Source organism: Nicotiana tabacum, chromosome 15, assembly GCF_000715075.1.
Source record: "Nicotiana tabacum cultivar K326 chromosome 15, ASM71507v2, whole genome shotgun sequence".
NCBI lineage: Eukaryota > Viridiplantae > Streptophyta > Magnoliopsida > Solanales > Solanaceae > Nicotiana > Nicotiana tabacum.
The window spans coordinates 109,246,653-109,267,731 of record NC_134094.1 but is presented as its reverse complement, the minus strand read 5'-3'; the positions used below and the strand labels follow the sequence as shown (position 1 = coordinate 109,267,731).

At 36.5% G+C, this 21,079-nt stretch overlaps 1 protein-coding gene and 1 pseudogene across 1 annotated transcript in view; both read right to left on the bottom strand.

Moving 5' to 3' along the window:
* The window catches only part of LOC107827948 ((+)-borneol dehydrogenase 2-like), a 44,209-nt gene extending 31,449 nt beyond the window's left edge, over positions 1–12,760 (bottom strand). The window contains exons 1-2 of the mRNA XM_075231704.1: positions 12,747–12,760; positions 12,488–12,605 (exon numbers count right to left, since the gene is read on the bottom strand). Of these exons, the coding sequence (XP_075087805.1) occupies positions 12,488–12,605; positions 12,747–12,760 (132 nt within the window). The remainder of the gene's footprint in view (positions 1–12,487; positions 12,606–12,746) is intronic.
* Positions 12,761–12,934: 174 nt separating this feature from the next.
* Positions 12,935–13,926, bottom strand: LOC107808371 (secoisolariciresinol dehydrogenase-like; annotated as a pseudogene).
* Positions 13,927–21,079: the final 7,153 nt, after the last annotated feature.

The window sequence follows — 21,079 nt, the reverse complement described above, 5'->3', positions numbered from 1 at the left end:
ACATAGTAGTTTCATTGTACCCTTATCTGTTATGTTCTATAATTGTTTCTATTATTGGTATACTGCACAGGTTATAACAATGAGTATCTTTTTATTAAAAATCCTCGTCACTACTTCGGCGAGGTTAGACAAAATACTTACTGAGTACATGGGGTCGGTTGTACTCATACTATACTTCTGCACCTTGTGTGCATATTTTGGATGTTGATGTTGCGGTGTATGGCGGGAGCTGGCCTTTGAAAATATTTCCGCAATCCGATCATAGTTGCCTCTTGTTCTTGGTAGCTTTAGAATCATTAATCTGTTCATGTATACGTCAAACAGATGATATATTTTATTTCATATCAGCTTTGCAAATTCTAAATCTTAGAGACTCATGATTTGTACTACGAGTCCTTGGGAAGAGTAGAAAGGTTTAGTTATTTTATCATTTATTTTTCTCGATAAACCTAATTAAATTGGATTATAGTTAATTTGCTTACCTAACGGGTTGAGTTAGGTGCCATCACGACTGGACAAATTTTGGGTCGTGACAAAATAGAATAATTTATTTTAATAAAAAGAACATCTAATCTTTTTTTTCCTTACAAGATTAATTTCAAAAAATGTTATCATATTTAGCCATTTTCGTCATTTTGACTAATAGGAATTAGCTCTTTTTGTTGAGTAACGTGTCTAGTTACATACAAATTGTTCAAGCAATTGTATGCGGGATACCAATTCCTTGTTTATTGAAAGTCAAAAAGAATTATCTAGATGTCCTTTTAGAAAGAAACAATCACTCTTGACTGAGTGGCTTGTTTACTGCTCTTTTCTTAATCTATTACTAGTTTAACATGGTACTAGTAAAATAGTAAAAAAGCACTAATTGCCTGAGAAAAACTTTGTGCTCCTAAGGTAGCAGTGGGCCTTAACTTCATTGATGTTGAGATGTGTAATAAAGTAGCAATATGTAAGCTCTTATGGAACATATGCACAAAGAAGGAGAAATTATTGGTGATATATATGAGTACACTCATACTACATAAAAGGCAAAACTGTATAGGACACATAACCAAAGAATACTTCATGGATCATGCAGAAAACATCCAAGGCTAAGCACTACTTTGAGGTTGCTGGATACACTGAAAAAGATGTTTACCAGATGGAAAGATTCTCAATTAGACAACTCTATAAAGATATGCAAGGTGAATTTCAGAAGGTGACACAGAAAAAGCTAGTATGCAATAATCAAGGATTGTCAACGTGGAATTTTATTATGAGACTAGCATTGTTTAATAGGCTTGCTACAAAAGACAGGTTGGCCAAATGGGGGTATCATTCCAGATCAACTATGACCCTTATGTGAAAAGGAGAATAAAACAGTGTAACATATTTTCTTTGAGTGTGAAGTCACTGGAAGTATATGGCAGCAGCTGTTTTACTGGCAAGGAATACAGAGAGTGAAGAAAACTTATCAAGAAGAGATCCAATGGATAGAGAAGTTTGCTAAAGGTAAGAGTGGAGGGGTTGCAGTATATAAAATGACCTTTACAATAACGATTTATCATGTCTGGCAGGAAATAAATTGTGTCATTTTACAAAAGAAGAAGAGATCGGCCAAAGCCATAACTCGACTGATCATTCAGGAAATCCATGTGAGGGCTAGTTGCTTCCCTAGGCTAATGAGAACAATGAAACAGCTGAATTGGTATCTAGAAATGGCCTAGGTAGAATGTGAAGAGTATGGTAAGAAGGTAGTGAGTATTAGGTAGCTTCAAGCTGGGGCTTCATGTCCAGCTGAAGTTATGCTAAGAGAAAATACTGTTATATGCTAGTTTGTACATAATTATACTTGGTAAATAAAATTTTTATTTACAAAAAACAATATCATAAAATCCAAAGTTTTACTTTTTGAAAATGATAACCAAGTCCGAAGTACATGGTAACCTTGTCCAAAATTCATTAGTAAATGATTTTTTTAAACTTATAATTTTAAACATGTCATAATATTTGTATGCCTATATAATTTCTAAAATTTGTGGTATTAAACAAATTATAACATATATGTGACTATAAAATAAAAAAAGTTTAACGTTAACTATTTCTAAATATAAAAATGTGTCACTTTTTTTCGAATGAACTAATAAGAAAAAAAATGCCAAACAAATGGATTCATTTTGTATGTCTATATGATTTCTAAAACATGTGGTATTAAACAAATCATAACATATATGTGACTATAAAATAAAAAAGTTTAACATTAACTATTTTTAAATATAAAAATGTGTCACTTTTTAGAATGAACTAATAAGAAAAAAATGTCAAACAAATGGATTCATTTTTCTTCTTAATCATATAATAATACGTTAGTTTTTAAAAAATATAAGTAATTTGTTGATGTTTTAACTTCAATACCACACAAGGGGGAGGGTGGGGGGGGGAATGATTTATGTGGTGTCCAATGTTTTGCGTGCACAGATTATAGAAGGACCCGGTTCTTCTATGTGTTCTTATACTACTATTGCCGAATAATAAATGCAGAAATTAAAGAACACAAGTATTTTACGTGGAAAACACCTGGCTCAAAAGGTGAAAAAATCACGACCTACTTCCCAGTAGGATTTTCCCAAACTCTCCCTAAATTACTGAGCCAAAAACTGCATTTACAAAATACTTTTGTAAACCTAGGATTAACTCTAATCTCGTTGTGACAACCAGCCTCTAACTGCTGCAAAAACTTCAAGTTAACTCTTACTTGAATACTCTGAGTACCTATTATAATTGCCTCTAGATAAAGCTAAAAGGTACAATATGAAAATACCTACTACAATTGAACTAGAATAAAAGACAGACACTTGGAACTGGTTCTTCTATCTCGTTCATGTAGCTTTAGGTTCGCACACTTGAATCACACACGAACTACTTGCAAAACGCCTTGCTATTTTGCTCTCAATTCACGTTTAACTTCTGTTTTGGTGCGTCACTTGTAGAATGAGAACATCCTGCGATTTATAGAGTTAGTTGAATAAAAAATAACTAGAGTTCTAATGCTACTCTTCCTTGGTGGAAGAGTTCTAGTTAATCTTAACTCCTTGCTTATCTTGGATAATATTCTCGTTGAGTAAGGAGTCATTCTCCTTATCAATTATGCAATCTTTTCGATCAGGAGATATCAATTATTATGCCAAATTTCGTTTATCTCCTGCATGTGCATCTCACGTACTTTGAATATGCCCGTGTCTATGCCTACCAGTGATGGACCTGGTTCATCCCTGAGTTCCTTTGTCAATCTTCAAAACTATCCTTTACTTGGGACAACAAATTCTCCCTTTTGATGATGACAAACTCTGCGCTTCCATAAGCTTAGGGCCTGCTTCAACTCAGCCCAACATCAACACAATGTTAGAACAATTTTCACTTATCATCAAGGACTAGGTTTATCATGTTATAAATATCACTGTTCAGAATACAAAGCACATTTTTTCCTCCTTTTGGCATCATCGAAAAGTTGCAAAATAAATGTGTGAAACCCATATCTTAAAACTTACTCATGGCCACTGGGGCTACTTCAAATTCATTCATGGATTAATTATCAATAATCAGGATAAGAATTTAAACTATCAGAGAAATATAAACATACAGTTAGAGCAAAAACAACAGATTTCATTGATAGTCGATATGAATTTTCCACAAAACACAAAAGAAATAAAAATACTGAAAACATGAGCAAACACAAGAGATATCCCAAATCTGGGTCACTGAAATGTCGAGACTGGGCTAGGAAGTTAAGGCTTGGAAGAACTAGAGGCTTGATTTTTAGCTTGGAGAAGGTGCAACATGTTTTGAAGAATTCTATCATTCTTCTCCTTTTCCTTTGCAAGTTTTGTTCGGAGAGCATCTCTCTCAGATTTTACCTCAGCCAATCGTGTCTTTAGCCTTATTATCTCAGCATCCTTTTACCCACTCCCATGTACCTAAGTTCTGACCTTGATATTTACTGGTGTCCTTTTAGATGAACCAGGTTCATTTGGAGTGACATGGACCTCATAATCACAAGCGAGCAGGGTGTTAACCCCAAAATGGTCTTTGCTTGTAGCCATCTCCCACTTCTTCAATGGCACCTTAAAATGAGCAAGAACCACAGTGAGAATGAAGCCATAGGGAATTACATGGGCTTTGGAACCATTGATAACCCTATCAAGAAGTTGGATAAAATTTTTAGGCCAATTGATCTGCCTCACACTATCCAGACATTCCATCAAAACCAAGTCCATGAAGTTGGCAATATGCCTCCTTTCCTGCCTGGGCAGAACACACTTGTTGATGAATTCAAACAATACATTGTTGGGGGGGGGCTTCATTTCACTTTTGTAGACAGCCTTGGGCTCACTTTCTTCTTCATTATCACAGAATTTTCTGGTGATGGTCAGGGCAGTAGGAAGGGTGTCTAGGCTTGGCCATTTCTTCCTTGTATAATCACTGTACCCGTCAGAAGGTACACGTTACATGTCACCCAGCGCCTTTTCATTAAAAGAAATATGTACCCCTTTCACTAGGCTTGTGACTCTTCCATCCTTTACCTCAGCATTGGCCATGAATTCAACAATTCCATTCCTTGTCAGTCTTCCATCTATCTGAAGGACCATGTCCTTCCACCCTTGCACCTCTAATTTTTCCATCAGCATGACCATCCCTTCTTCCTCCAAATCCTTCAGGAGCATACCCTTCAAGATAGTTCATTTTCCAAACTTGGCCAGCTTGTCCTTGTCACTGTCTGACTCATCCTCCTCTTCTTCACTACATTCTTTTTCTTCAGCAATTTTAACTTGTTTGTTTTTCACTGCAGACCTGGTCCGTTTGGCCAAGTTAGATGGTTCAGCAGACTTAGGTACAGATGTAGACTTCTTAGAAGAATTCTTGGCTTTCTTGGGCTTAGGGGTCTGAACCTCTACCTCAATAGTCACTTGTTCACCTTGATGGACCAGGTCCATCTCATCCACATCAACAGCCTCAACAGGCTCTACCATCTTTTCTTTCCTTTTGTCCATCCTTTTCTTCTTGCTTTCATCTAAAGCTTTCTGCAACTCCTCTTCACTCTGCTTTAGTTGACTTTTGGTGGCTCTTCTTCATGAGGGAGTAATCTCCACAGTTTCGGAAGGGGCAACCTTCCTTTTCTTGTTAGCCCTAGCAGTGTCAGGGATCTTAGCTTTGGAAGTTCTCTTCTTCTTGGGATTGTAACTGTCTCCTACTTACTTCAATAGTTCTGTGAGGGTTTCTTCAACTGATGAACCAGGTTCATCTACATTTTGCCCAGGTTGAGGACAGATTTTCCTCTAACTTTACAAAAACTATTATGAGGATCATGTAAATATAAAACAAAATAATGCAAGGCAGGCTGTTCAACATACATACATATTATGACACTAAGTATCAATTGATTAAATTAATAAATACATATATTAATCATGGAGTCGAAAGTTCACTATGTTCCCAATTATCGTCCAAGAATTAAAATCATGATAGACAAGCACCATCACTCTATTTTTCTTTTTTCTTTTTATTTTTACCACCTCTCCTTCTGGACTCAGAAGTTTCTACATCCACCACAGATCCAACCAAAATAAACCTATTCTCCATATTTTCAGCCAACTTAGTAGTAGTATTTTGGCTAGAGGTTACATGTTCAATATCGGAAGACTAGTTTCTTCCCCCGCAGTCGCAGACTTGAAAAAGTCGTAAGAGTTCTGGGGTTGTTGGTTTTGGCTAGCTTTTAGTTTTGCGTATAATTTCTTTCATAACACACCTCCAGCCACAGTCTTGCGAGCAAGCATTTTTACTCTTCTTTTCTTAGGCGGAGGGGTGGTTGAAGATGAGGAGCATGGTAGGTGTGTACCAGGGTTATCAGAAGGATTAGTCATTTTGTGCTTGGTTTTGGAAGAAGGAAGAGAGGTAGATTGAAATTTGGAGAATGAAAGAAGATGGAAAGAATTTTCGATGGTTTGAGAATTATGAAGAGGAGGCAGTGAAGATGATGATCAATTTAGAGAAATGGGGTAATTAGAAGTCTAATCAAACTGAAATGTAGTTTTGAATAGACGGTGGAGTCTTCCTTAGAATCTAGGTGTTTTAATTTGGTTAGGATTCTCTTGAACGGAACTGGTTCAATTTAATTGGATAAGTTTAAGAGAAATTTGAACTTGGGTAGAACTCTACTTCAAATATTATTATTTCAAATTGTGTAGAGTGAAGAAAACATACCGTATTATCTTGATGAACCAGGTTCTTCACTGATAATTCTCTTGTGTAAGTCTAAATTTGCCAAAATAGAGAAAATATCATTAGAGATTAATGAGTCATTTTAACACATGGCACAAGAGTATACTATTGAAAGTATGAGACTAGGCAAAAATTATTCTAATTATGTACACAATTTTCAGATTTTCTAACCAAATTTTTTTTTTCGTTGTGTACTCTCAACTGGTCTTTTTAGGTGATCTTAATCATCCATAATTCTAACCCGTTCCTTTCAAAGTGATCTCTACCTAGGGATTTTGTGAATATGTCAGCTATTTGCTTGTCAGTAGCACAAAATTCCACAGTGATCAACCCCTTTTCATAGTTATCCCTCAAAAAGTGATGCCTAATATCTATGTGCTTAGTTTTCTTGTGATGAACCTGGTTCTTGGTCATACTAATTGCACTAGTGTTATCACAAAAATAGGGATACAACCAACATCAATTCCAAAGTCTATTAATTATTTTTTGATCCATAACAATTGAGCACAACATGAAGCAGCAACAACATACTCAGCTTCAGCAGTAGATAAGGCCACCGAATTTTGCTTTTTGGTAGCCCAAGACACAAGACATGAGCCAAAAAAGTTTGCCATACCTGAGTGCTCTTTCTATCCATAAGAAAACCCACATATCAGCATCAGCATATCCCACAAGATTTAAATTACTATCTTTTGGATACCAAAGACAGATCAGTGGTGCCTTTTAGATATCTCAAAATTCTCTTGACAACAGTCAAGTGAGACTCCTTCGGATTTGCCTGAAATCTTGCACAAAGGCCTATGCTGAAAACAATGCCAGGTCTACTAGCAGTGAGATACAACAATGAGCCAATCATTCCCCTATACAACTTATGATCAACAGATGAATCAGGTTCATCTATATCCAACTTTGTAGCTGTTGCAATAAGAGTGTCAGTTTTTTTGGAGTCTTCCATTTTAAACCTTTTAAGCAACTCTTTTACATACTTCTGCTGATGGATCATAGTTCCATTTGAATTTTGTTTAATTTGTAAGACTAAAAAGAAATTAAGCTCACCCATCATGCTCATTTCAAATTCACTCCCCATTAGTTTATCAAATTCTTTACTTAACTTATTAGTAGTTGCTCCAAAGATTATATTATCAACATATATCTGAACTACCAAGATATCTTTACCTTTTTTCTTTCAAGAACAAAGTATTATCAATTTTACCTCTCTTGTAGTTATAATCAAGCAAAAACTTTGATAATCTTTCATACCATGATCTTGGCGACTGCTTGAGCCCATAAAGTGCTTTGTCAAGTTTGTACACATGATCAGGACTCTCTTTGCTTTCAAACCCCGGAGGTTGCTTGACAAACACTTCTTCCTTTAGATAGCCATTGAGCAAGGCACTCTTGACATCCATCTGGTGAAGGGTGAATTCCATGTAAGCAGCAAAGGCTATAAGGAGTCTTATTGCTTCTAACCTTGCAACTGGAGCAAAGGTTTCATCTTAGTTTATGCCCTCATTCTGGCTATATCCTTGAACCACCAATCTTGCCTTGTTCCTTGTAGCAGTTCTATCTTCATCAAGTTTGTTTCTGAAGACCCATTTTATGCCAATTACTGATCTGTCCAAGGGTCTTGGTACCAGATGCCAAACTTGACTCCTTTCAAATTGGTTGAGTTCATCTTGCATTGCATTTACCCAGTCTGCATCCTGCAAAGCCTCAGCAACATTTTTGGGTTCAATGAGAGATAAGAAAGCATCAAAAGCACAAAGATTCTTTAATGAAGATCTGGTTTTGATTCCAGAGGTTGGATCAGTAATTATGTTTTCAATAGGATGAGAACATTGATACTTGTAAGGTTTCACAACCAACTGGTTTCCCCTTGATGTTCCTTCAGTGTTTTGTTGCTGTGGACCAAGTTCATGGACAGATTCCATTGAGGTTTGGGGAACATTTCCTATTTGTTCTATTCCCCCTGTCAGGTTGCCCTGGGTAGAAGGACCTGTTCCATCACCTGTTCCTTCTTCCAGTGCTGCTTTAGTCTGGGCTGTGGTTTTATTTAAGTTTCTCACCAGCCCATCTTCTTCATCATCATGTTCCTGTCTCTCAGAAAGAATATTAGTTTCATCAAAAACTACATGAACACTTTCTTTAACACACATAATTATTTTGTTATAGACCTTATAAGCTTTACTATGTGAAGAATATTCCAAGAATACTCCCTCATCACTTCTGGGATCAAACTTGCCTAGGGAATCTTTACCATGGTTGTGCACAAATCACTTGCATCCAAATGTCCTAAGATGGGATATATTTGGTTGTCTCCCTTTAAGTAACTCATAGAGAGTCTTCTCTACAAGAGGTCTAGTCATGCATTTATTTATGATGTAGCATGCAGTATTTAAAGAAGCATAGTCCTAGCCATATCTTCAAGTGTCCTATTCTTTCTTTCAACTACTCCATTTTGTTGTGGAGTCCTAGGAGCAGAAAAATTATGATCTATGCCATGCTCATCACAAAATTCAGCAAATTTAGCATTTTTAAATTCAGTGCCATGATCAGATCCAATTGATGCAAGTTGATTACCTAGTTGTTTCTAAGTTTTTTTAACAAAAGAAGTGAACATGTCAAATGCTTTATTTTTAGATGTTAAAAATAATGTCCAAGTAAACCTAGAGTAATCACCAACAAGCACCATCACGTATGTTTTACCACCTCTGCTTAATGTTCTCATTGGACCACGGAGATCCATATGAACCAGTTCTATCGTTCTGGTGGTACTTACCACTTTCTTGCATTTAAAAGATGATCTTACCTGTTTTCCCCTTGCACAAGCCTCACAAACTTTGTCATCCTTGAACTTGATGTTAGGCAGCCCTATAACCAGGTCCTTGGAGACTAATTTGTTGAGTTAACTCAAACTTGCATGTCCAAGTCTCTTGTGCCAAAGGAGGGGATCATTGTCCAACACACATAAGCAAGTGAGTTTATTTTATGACAGCGTGGACAAATCTACAATATATATATATTATTCACTCTTTTTCCTTGCAAAACAATCTTGTCAGTGGTAAGATTAATCACAAAGCATTTAGTAAAGGTGAATCCTACCAAATTATCTCTATCACATATTTGTGATACACTAATTAGATTGTATTTTAGGTCGTCTACCAAATAGACATTCTCAATCGAGTGTGAGTCAGTCTTACCTACCTCACCAATCCCAATGATCTCATATTTCTTCCCATTTTCAAAGGAGATATTACCTCCTTTGAGGTCCTCAAGTGAAAGGAACTAGTTCTTGCTTCCTGTCAAGTGCTTTGAGCATCCACTATCCATGTACCATATTTGGCTGCTCCCTTTCACTTGGACCTGCAAAAGGAAATCAGGGATTAGTCTTAGGAACCCAAACTAGTTTGGGTCCCTTTCTATAGTCAAAAAGATGAATCAAATTCCTTTTATCCCAACATGGAACCCTATTTTTCCTTTGAACAAACTTTTTATTCTTTTGACTAGCCTTTTCTTTTGCAGTGCATTCACTTTAATAGTGACCAGTCTTACCACAGTGTGTGCAAATTTTGTTCTCATGAAGTGTAAGATACTTGCTTTTGGGATCCCATTTAAGTGGAAGATTCCCAAAGCCAATTCCTCTTCTATTGCTACTATGATGTTTCTGTAGCTATGACAGTGCATTGGAGGACCTGTTCCATTTACAAGTTCTATCTAGTTCATGCTTGACCTTGCCTAGATCCTCTGTCAAAATTCTTACCTACTCATCCTTCTTATACAACTCATCTTTTAGTTTACCTACATTTTCTTCTAGAGTGAGTTGTGTGCTATCAGTTGTCTTCTCACTTGTCCCTAATTTCAGTTTTAGGTTTTCAAATCTAAGTTCTAGGACATTTGATTCAAATGCATGAACCTGGTTCTTTAATGCAGCATTTTCACTTATAGTCTCACTAACCCTAAGTTCCAGGTTCTTACACTTTACTTTTAAAATCATACATTTCTTAGACAATTGTTCCTTTTCATTGTTTATATCTTCAGATTCGTAAATGAAATCTAGAAGTAACTCAAATAGCCTTTCTTTAGACAAAAACTTAATCTTTTTTTTTAGATGGATTATACTTACTTCAGATTCCTCATCGGATTCTCCAATTGTCATAAGTACTTGTTCATCTCCATCTTCATCATCTCAGTCCTCATCTGAGGTTTCTCCTCAAGCAGCAACCATAGCCTTTGTTGATCCTTTATTCTTCTTGAGATGAACCTGTTCCTTCTTTCTGTTTCTTCGTTCAACTCTTTCCTTCTTCCATTCAATTTCCCATTGAGGGTAGTTTTTGATGTGGTGATCAGTCTTCTCACACTTGTAGCAACCTTCATTGGTCTTTTTTTCAGGAACCCTTGATTTGTTGTAGCCTCCACTTCTTGAAGAACCCTTTCCTCTCATTAGGTACTTCTTGAAGTCCTTTGTGATCATAGCCATTTCATTATCTTTTAGATCAGAACCTTCAGTGATTCTGAGTGCCAGGCTCTTTTCCTTCTTGGGTACATCCATCTTCATAGTTTTCCTTCTAAGTTCATAAGCAGTGAAGTTTCTAATTAGCTCATCCAACCTAAGAGTGGCAATGTTCTTTGATTCCTGAATGACAGTGATTTTGCTCTCCCAAGTAACTGGCAGAACCCTTGTCAGAATCTTCTCGACTTTGTCTTCTTCAGAAATAATCCTTCCAAGAGACTTAAGTTCATTTGTCAGTGTGGTGAACCTTGTATATATCTCTTGGATGGTTTCCCCTTCCTTCATGGTGAAATTCTCATATTGAGGATATAGTAGTGTTCCTCTGGACCTCTTCACTTGAGGTGTTCCTTTATGGGCTACTTGCAAAGTGTCCTAAATTTCCTTAGTAGTGGTACAACTTTGGATTCTACTGTACTCATCTGGACTGAGTCCACAAATAAGCCATTTTTGGCTTTAGCATTCTTCTCCCATTTCCTCAAGTCTCCAGCAGTGCAGTCAGCTCTTCTTTTTGGCACCTCTTCTCCTTCGGCATTTATCTACATGGTAGCTAGTGGACCATCTGTGACAATGTCCCATAGCTCATAGTGTTCTCCTATGATGTGATCTCTCATCCTATTTTTCCACCAAGAGTAATACTGACCGTTGAAGAGTGGTGGCCTAGCAGTGGATTTCCTTTCCCAGTTTCCAGGTGGTGCACTCATCTTAATCTTCTCCTAAGGTATTAGCCTCTTCAAGGATAACCTTGCTCTGATACCAATTGATGTTTTAACTTCAATACCACACAAGAGGGGAGGGGGTAATTTATGTGGTGTCCAATTTTTTACGTGCACAGATTATAGAAGGACTTGGTTCTTCTATGTGTTCCTTATACTACTGTTGCGGAATAATAAATGTAGAAATTAAAGAGCACAAGTATTTTACGTGGAAAACATCTGGCTCAAAAAGTGAAAAAACCACAACCTACTTCCCAGTAGGATTTTTCCAAACTCTCCACTAAATTACTGAGCCAAAAATTACATTTACAAACCGCTTTTGTAAACATAGGATTAACTCTAATCCCGTTGTGGCAACCAACCTCTAACTGCTATGACAACTTCAAGTTAACTCTAACTTGAATACTCTGAGTACCTATTACAATTGCCTCTAGATAAAGCTGAAAGGTACAATATGAAAACACGTACTACAATTAAACTAGAATAAAAGACAGACACTTGGAACTGGTTCTTCTATCTGGTTCATGTAGCTTTAGGTTCGCACAATTGAATTACACATGAACTGCTTGCAAAACGCCTTGCTATTTTGCTCTCAATTCACGTTTAACTTCTGCTTTTGTGCGTCACTTGTAGAATGAGAACATCCTGCAATTTATAGAGTTAGTAGAATAGAAAATAGCTAGAGTTCTAATGCTACTCTTCCTTAGTGGAAGAGTTCTAGTTAATCTCAACTCCTAACTCCTTCCTTATCTTGGTTAATGTTCTCGTTGAGTAAGAAGTCCTTCTCCTTATCAATTAAACAATCTTTTCGATCATGAAATATCTATTATTATGCCAGATTTCGTTTATCTCCTGCATGTGCATCTCACGTGCTTTGAATCTGCCCGTGTCTATGCCTACCAGTGATGGACCTGGTTCTTCCCCGATTTCCTTTGTCAATCTTCAAAACTATCCTTTACGTGGGCCAACATTTGTCAATGTTGAACATTTAAGCAAATTTTGGCACGACCATGATTTTCCCCTTTACTGCGTTTTGAACGTCCGATTCCATCGCGACATTGCAATTGATAAAGATTGTGTGTTCTGTGCCAATTTCTTGTACTAAGGAAGTTCCAAGGTTTGACCTAAATGTTTGCAATTGTAATTTTTTGCACCAATCTCTCTAAAAAGCACAAGGAGCTTGGCTTGAGATGAAAGGAAGAGTCTACAACTGCTCGAGATCCTTCGCTAATATTGCAATAATTTATAACATCATATTAATGTACAACACATCAACCATTTTAAGTTTAAGGTACAACATAATTTAATTAAACTAATGTAATAATATACTCTACCAGCTTAAAAAATGAAATAATAAGAAGGAAAACATGAATCAATCATTTAACTTTATACTTCCGAACTATAATTTCAATACTTTATACTTCCGAACTATAATTTCAATCGACCATAGTGAGCAAGCTTTCTATTGATTGCTTTTATCTATACAATATTGGATAAGTTTCAGTCAAATGATCTGATCAATCAATTGAATATTACATAAGATGGTCTTCTCCTTATTTATCCTCACTATATATTATAGTAATAAGATTTGCTTTTACAATATAATGGTTACACTGCGTTGTTTATAGTTGGTGGAAACAGTTTGTTATAGGTCGTTGTTAAAGCCACATTTGTAGTGCTAAAACCACCATCAAGAACGAGATTCATACCACTCACATATTTGGAATCATCACTTACCAAATATAGCACTGCTTTTGCTACCTCCTCTTCATTTAATAATGCTCCTTTCAAATTTCCTGCTTCTGCAAACAATTTGTCAGCCATTTGTTTGTCTATTCCGGTTCTGTTTAGTACAAGTGGTGTGCTAATGAAATACGGAGAAACACAGTTAACTTTTATCCCATACTCCCCTAATTCGACTCCAACATTCTTTGCGAATCCTAGAAGTGCATTTTTCGAGGCCGAATAGGTGTGCGGGACGTCAGTACCATAACACACTGTCGCAGCACTTGCTGTGAAAACAATGGCACCTCTGATATTAGCTGGAATCATCACTCTAGCAGCGTGTTTCACGCAAAAGAACGCGCCAACAACGTTTACGTCGAAGTTGCGAGTTGGAATGGACAAAGAATGCCTTCTCTGTGCCAATCTCTTGTACTACGCTAGTTGCGAGACTGTCCTGAATATCTGCAATTGTAACTTTTGCACCATGTTGAACAAATAGCCTAGCTGTGGCTGCTCCTATGCCACTAGCTCCACCAGTTATAAATGCTACCTTACCTTCTAGCCTGCAAAAATGAGTTAAAATAGTGATTTCTAAGTGCAGAAGACAAGAAGAAGATTATGAATAAAGAAAATACGGAAAATTACTTTTTGGCTATTGGGGATTGTAGAGAAGAGCTGGCCATTTTCTCAAACTTGAGAGCTCTGTGTTGTTACTCATACGAGAGAGATTTAGAGGCTATATTTATAAGAAAACAACATATATATAATCCAACGTGTGAAATCAAGTCTGAGTTTGAATAGCATAAATGAGATAGTGTCTAGGCCTCATTTTATGTGTCTTAGTTTGACGAGACACAAAATTTAAAAAAATAAAGAAGACTTTTGAACCTCGTTATAAACTAAAGGTATGTATATCATATTCAAAGTATCATTTAAATCTTTTAATCCTAAATATGCCATGACATATTTATAGGGAGGATCATCAAAGGTAAAACGAGATATTAGGATTATAATCTTACTAAATACAAAAAGAGATATTCTATTGGCCAAATACATGCGGAGGCACTTTAACTTATCCGAATTTTTCGTTTAGACATTTAAACTTCGGCTAGTACCTACTGAACACCAAAACTATTCCAAAAGCGTTCCAATTAGACACATTTTGCTAACATGGCAAAGTGTTTATTTCCCACTCTCTTAAAGCGCGTTTAGTATCTCATAAAACAGTAAATTCATTTTTTTTTTCTTTTTCCTTTCTCTTTCTCTTTTTTTCATATTCTTTTACTCTGGTTTTTCCTGAAGGTCGGCCTACCTTGCCAGAAATTTCCATGGCCGGCCCGACAGCAAGCCCGCTTCTCCCTTCTCCGCCAAGAACACTCCGAAAAAACATTAGATCTGGTTTTTCCAATCCCACCCAATTATAACACCACCATCAGCTACAGCTTTCCTTGTAAATTTGATAATAGAAAATCAGAGTCAAAATCGGTTGCCGGATATGTGTACTGAAATCAGAAATTTGCATTTATTATGGGAGTTGGTGAGACGATTAAGGAAACACAAACTTAAATATTTGAAATTGTCAAGCAGAAACTTATTTGACATTCAGGACAGCTTAGTAGAGACATTTTCCTTATTTGTCTATTCTCTTTACATTTTTTATAAGCATTGTTTTTTCTCTGTTAATGGTATTTCCACCCGAGTTAGTGGTGGTTGCATCAAGATCTCCTTTATATCAATTCTAGTTTCCAATTTCTGCTAAGAACCCCGTTTTAACACTACAACAACTAATTTTTCATGTGTTTAAGCTGCAAAAAGCTCATGCAAAATTAAGGAAACGTTACTGGAAAAATTTAAAGGAAATATCGGGAGAGAGAAAGAGAGTTTTTTTTCGAGGGCGGGGGGAGGGTGGGTGGCGTTAGCTATAACGAAGTTTTTTATTTAATTTCCCCTCAAAATGTTTTTTTCTAATTATTTGGGATCAAATTCCAAGTGTCTCTGTCTCATTGATTTGTTTTGCCAGGTCAACTGCATTTGAAATGCACGCACTTTATTTTTTGGCTATCTCAACAAAATGTGTCTAATTAATACACTTTTGGAAGACTTTAGGTGTTCAATAGGTACTAGTCCGAGTTCAAGTGTCTAAATGAAAATTTTGGACAAGTTTAGGTGTCTGGCGTATGTATTTGGCCTATTCTATTTAAAATAGACAAAAAAAAGTGTAATAAGATACTGAAATTGAATCGGAGGGAGTATTGTCAAATAACTATTGTGGATCTCACAATATTTCAGCATCCTTGATTATGAAACGGGCAAATTGCATTAGGCAGGAGATATAGGGCTTTAACTATGGCTACTTTTCAGAAGTTATGGTGTAGCCAACGAGGAACTTGATAACAAGCCGTGTGAACATGGCTAAGCATTTATAAGGGCCTATATCTAGGACGCATTATTCGCCGGCTACTTATATTTTATCCGGTTGGGTGGACGGTTGGGTGGACGATTGTTTAGGTTAATTCTTCTTCATTATTCTTCAAAGCCCGACGTTTAGTTGATGACCTGTTTCTCTACATATTATTTTAGTTTTAGAAGCATTCACTTATTGGATCAAAATTGGGGTATAATCACTTTTATTCCGCAGCAGAAACTATTTATATTTGGTAATCAAAAAAGTGTATAAAATTTGTATGATTTTTATATATAACATACCGAATGTATATATATATACAAAAAATATATAAATTTTATACATTTTTTCGACTATTATTTTTATAGCGGCTATACAATATTATTTTTCCATCAAAATTCTCCACGGTCGAGTGGTCTCATTATGGTAATTATAGTGAAAATAGCACGGACTAGCCAGTTTTCGGATTGGTAATTGAAAAATAGCTAGCGTTTGCAAAGTTATTGAAAAATAGTCACTAATTTGCTGCAACACGGAAAGTTCCAGCATGATATACTGGAGATTGGTTCACCTGTGTATGAACTTTCAGCATATTATGCTGGAACTATAATACATAGAAAGTTCCAGCATAATATACTGGAGATTGGAGCACCTGTGTATGAACTTCCAGCATATTATGCTCGACCAATATATTATGCTGGAATTTCAGTATATTATGCTGGAATATTTTCATGATTTTGAACTGTGTTTTTCTTCGGATTTATCTTTACATGAAAAGTGGCTAAATTTCGATTACTTTGAAACTGTGGCTATTTTTTAATTACCACTTGTAAATCTGGCTATTTTTGAATTTCACCCGTAATTATTCTCATTTGCCGACATATAGTAGCATTAGTATAACCATTGCAGCAGTTAAATAATATTCCCTCCATTTTAATTTAGATGGGGTAGTTTGACTCGGCACGGAGTTTAAGAATAAAAAAGAAGACTTTTGAAACTTGTGGTCTTAAAAACTTAAGGGGTAAAAGTTTTGTGGGGACATGATATTTTTGTGGTTTTAAAAACTTCTCATTAAAGGTAAAATGAAGAGTTTAAAGTTGAATTATTTCCAAATTTAAAGATGTGTTATTTATTTTGAAATATACTAGAAAGGAAAGTAGTTCGTCTAATTTGAAACGGATGGAGTAACATATTAATATCACAAACACAAAAAATTCTAAGTCTTCTATCTCGAAACTTAGTAAAAGATAAACATATACAGACTGGTTGAAGTGTGTGAAATATGAAACAGGGAAGGATGTTAACTGACCAGGATGACCTAATTAACTCATGCAGAAATAATCAAACATTAATTTGGACTGTTGCATAGAGAAAATTACGAAATCTTTTATATAGATAGTGTCACGATCCAAAATTCACTAAAGATTGTGATGGCGCTTAACACCGCCGTCAGGTAAGCCAACACTGATTTATCAACTCACTTACTTATTTTAGTAATTAAAATTAAAAAATTTCCTTGATTAAATCGTATGTAATAGATTTTTCAAAGTAAGTAAAAATATTTACACAACTACATCAACGAACAACCCGTAGGAACACCCAAAATCCGGTGTCACAAGAACATGAGTATTTTTCTAAGGAGTACAATAATAATACAACAACTGTCCCGAATGTAATAAGACAGAATAAAATAATTAGTACAATGGAGACTCAGTGAACTGCGATGCGTAGCTTGAAATGCAGCTCACATGAAATCTCCTCAACAAGTGCCCCTACGCGCCAAGGGAATCATCAAACGATCCTGTCAAATCCTGCACATTTAGTACATAAGTACAACATGAATACGTAAATCAATGCGTACCCAGTAAGTATCTAACCTAACCCCAGATAAGTAGTGAGGAGGGGTCGATATCGACACTTACTAAAGGCCCAATAAAACAATATAGTAAAACATGAGCAGATATGAAGCATACAGAAATGATGGGATAAATCTGTAAGTTACATAATCTTCCAATTACTTCTTTTAAAACATGAATTTCTAAATCTTGTGTTCTACCTTAATAGCTCAGAAAATGTCAAGTGTCATTATCAAATAAATAAGGAATACCATGTAAAACGTTGGACATTAGTGGAAGGTTTATCTCGTGAATATTCGTACTAATAGCGTTATGACGCACGATTTTCGCCGAGGTCGTTCGGCTCGATCCAGAATAATGTGTACACTAGCGAGGGTCGTGCGGCACGAACCACAAATGCATCTATATACTGCCGAGGCGTTCGACCCGCTCCACAAGAAAAGGAAGGAAGTCACCGAATTACGGGACACGTGTTTACATTATGGCACATGAGCCTAAAATGAATATAATTTTTACCATTTCCCAAGTGACTCGCCCACAACTTAAAATTTTAGGGCTTGGCCTAGTGTACATATATTTATTTCTAAATCAATTTTACTTATAACTTCAATTAATTAAGCCAGCAACATAAGTTCAAATGATTCAAATATTACATAATAAGATACTAAGTCTACCCGGACATAAATATGCTCTAGCGACGTATGGACTCTAGTCACCTCATGGGTACGTAGCACCCACAACTAGCTGCACATAAAAATAAATATCACCTAGGGGTAGTTTCTCCCTCACAAGGTTAGACAGGAGACTTACCTCGCTCCGAAGTTCCATAACCGTCTCCAAAGCCTCTCTAACACCTCGAACCAAAGCCCGTCGATCCAAACTATTCAAATAGTGTGCAACCCAATCAAAATGTATTCCAATACCCATAATTAATCAATTTAAACAATTTCCAACCTCGCTCGAAAAGTTGATAAAACCAACCCTCGGGCCCACGTGCCCGGATTCCGAATATTTTCGAAGATAAACTTTACCCATAACACCAGGAACTCAAATATATGATTTATTCCTAATTTCATGCCCAATTTCGTGGTTAAAATCCAAAAATACAAATTTCTAGGTTTTCTACCAAAATCCCAAATTTCTACTAATTTTCATATTCAAATCAAAATATAAACCATGTATTTAACTTGTAATATGTAGGAATCCCTTACCTCGTGGTTCTTGATGAAACTATACCCTTGGAGCTCTCTAAAATCGCTCCAACCAAGTGAAAATGAAAGAAGATGGGCCAAATCCCGTTTTTTATAAAAACCTCACTGCCCAGCGACATTTCGCATATGCGGAACATGAGTCGCTTCTGCGGCATAGATACCGCTTCTGCGACTCCCTCTTGGCCCCTCAATCTCCGCATCTGCGGCTCCTCATGCACATGAGCGGTGTCGCTTCTGTGGAACTCGACCGCATCTGTGGTCCCAGTCTTCCCCAGTCGCTCCACTTCTTCACTCAAAGGCACCGCATCTGCACCATCGTAGATGCAAAAATGGTCTCGCACCTGCACCACTGCCCAGCTCGCCCAGAACTGCTCCTGCGACCTTCTTGGCCGCTTCTGCGGCTCCGCACCTGTGGCCAAAACCTCGCAGGTGCGGTTACATCAGATGCCAGCTGCTTCAGCATTTCCCCCAAGCCCAAACTCGATCCGTTAACCATCCAGAATCCACCTGAGGCCCCCGGGACCTTGACCAAATATACCAGCACATCCCAAAATACAATACAAACTTAGTTGTAGCCTTAAACCATGTCAAACAACATCAAAATCATGAATCCCGCCTCGAATTAAACATATAAATTTTTTCAAATTTCGAAATTCTATATCTTGTGCCGAAACGTATCAAATCAATCCAAAATGACTTCAAATTTTGTACATGAGTCATAAATGATATAACAAAACTATTTCAAGGCTCGGAACCACAAACAGACATCGATAACATCAAAATCCACTTTAAACCAAACTCATAAAATTCTTAAACCTTTAAAATGTCGGCCTTCCATAATAAGCGATGAAATGCTCCCAGGTGATCCGATACTCAACCCAAACATACGCCCAAGTCCGAAATCATCATACAAACCTATTGGAACCTTCAAATCCCAATTCCAAGGTCGTTTACTCAAAAAGTCAAGCTTTAGCCAATTCTTTCAACTTAAAGCTCCCGAAATTAGAATTTTCTTTCCAAATTAACTCTGAACTTTCCAAAGTTCAGTTACGACCACATGTACAAGTCATAATACCCGAAGTGAAGCTACTCAAGGCCTCAAACCACCAAACAATGCGCTAGAGCTCAAAACGATAGGTCGGGTCGTTACAGCTAGAATTATTTGATTTGTTAAAATGAACTCCAGAAGGACTCGAAATACCCAAAAAACAAATGTCATGTTGAGTTTTAGAAATGCAAAATACATAAGTTACCACTTGAACTATGGACCAAATTCTTGTTACACATTTTTTGCTAACGAAAATCACTTTCCTCTCTCAATCTTTTTAAAGTGTGTCTAAGACACACCATTTTTTTCTTTACCATTTTTTCAGAATATGAGTAATGTCACGCACCTATAAGGCCATGACACGTGTTATTATTATTTTTTTTGAAAATAAAATACTGAAAATTTACAACTATACCCCTTAGAAATTCTCTATCTCTTTCTATTTTGTCCTCTAATAGAAAGAAAGAAAAAAAAACAGAGCACGCCACCTTCAGATTCAACAATGATTTTTAGGAGCCCGAGATAACTTTTTTAAATCAAATAGCTCATTTTACAATAATCAAAAAGATTGTTTCACTCCAAAACCGTCTAATAACCTATCGCGATGGCGCCTATCTCGATATTAGGTAAGCCGACAACCTTAATAAACCACAATTTCTTTTAAGTTTAAAAATATAATATTTAAACACAATATACAAGTCTCACAAATACCGATACACACACTCCCAAAATCTGGTGTCACTGAGTACATGAGCATCTATATATTACAAGTATGGAAAACGTGGTCTATAATAATCTGAGACCAAATACAATAAACAAAAGGATAGGGAAGGAAAGACAAGGTCTGCGAAATATGGCAGCTACCTCTGAATCTCCCGAAAATCGGTTGTGTGAAAAAATCAACACCCACTGTATCCGGGATCACCTGGATCTGCACACGAAGTGCAGGGTGTAGTATGAGTACAACCAACTCAGTAAGTAACAATAATAAATAAAGAACTGAAAGTAGTGACGAGCTTCTCAACTAAGTCCAAATACAGTACTTTCCAATATAAAAGAGTAGGCATGCTCCCAAGTTCAACATTTAAGATTTCACTGAAATTTCATATCAAGTTTGACCGAAACAAAAAATAATGCTTTTCCGAAATTTCCAAAATAGTGATATATGACAGCTGAAATGCAGCAAATAATGAAATCAATGCATCCTCTCAGAGTAACAGTCACTCAGTCATCCCATTCACTCCAACCTCACATTCATTCTTTCCTTATAGTCGCTCATTCCTCACAGTCACTCGGAACTCGCACCCAAGCGCTATATCAAGCCAATCATGGCATAAATCAATAAAAACATATT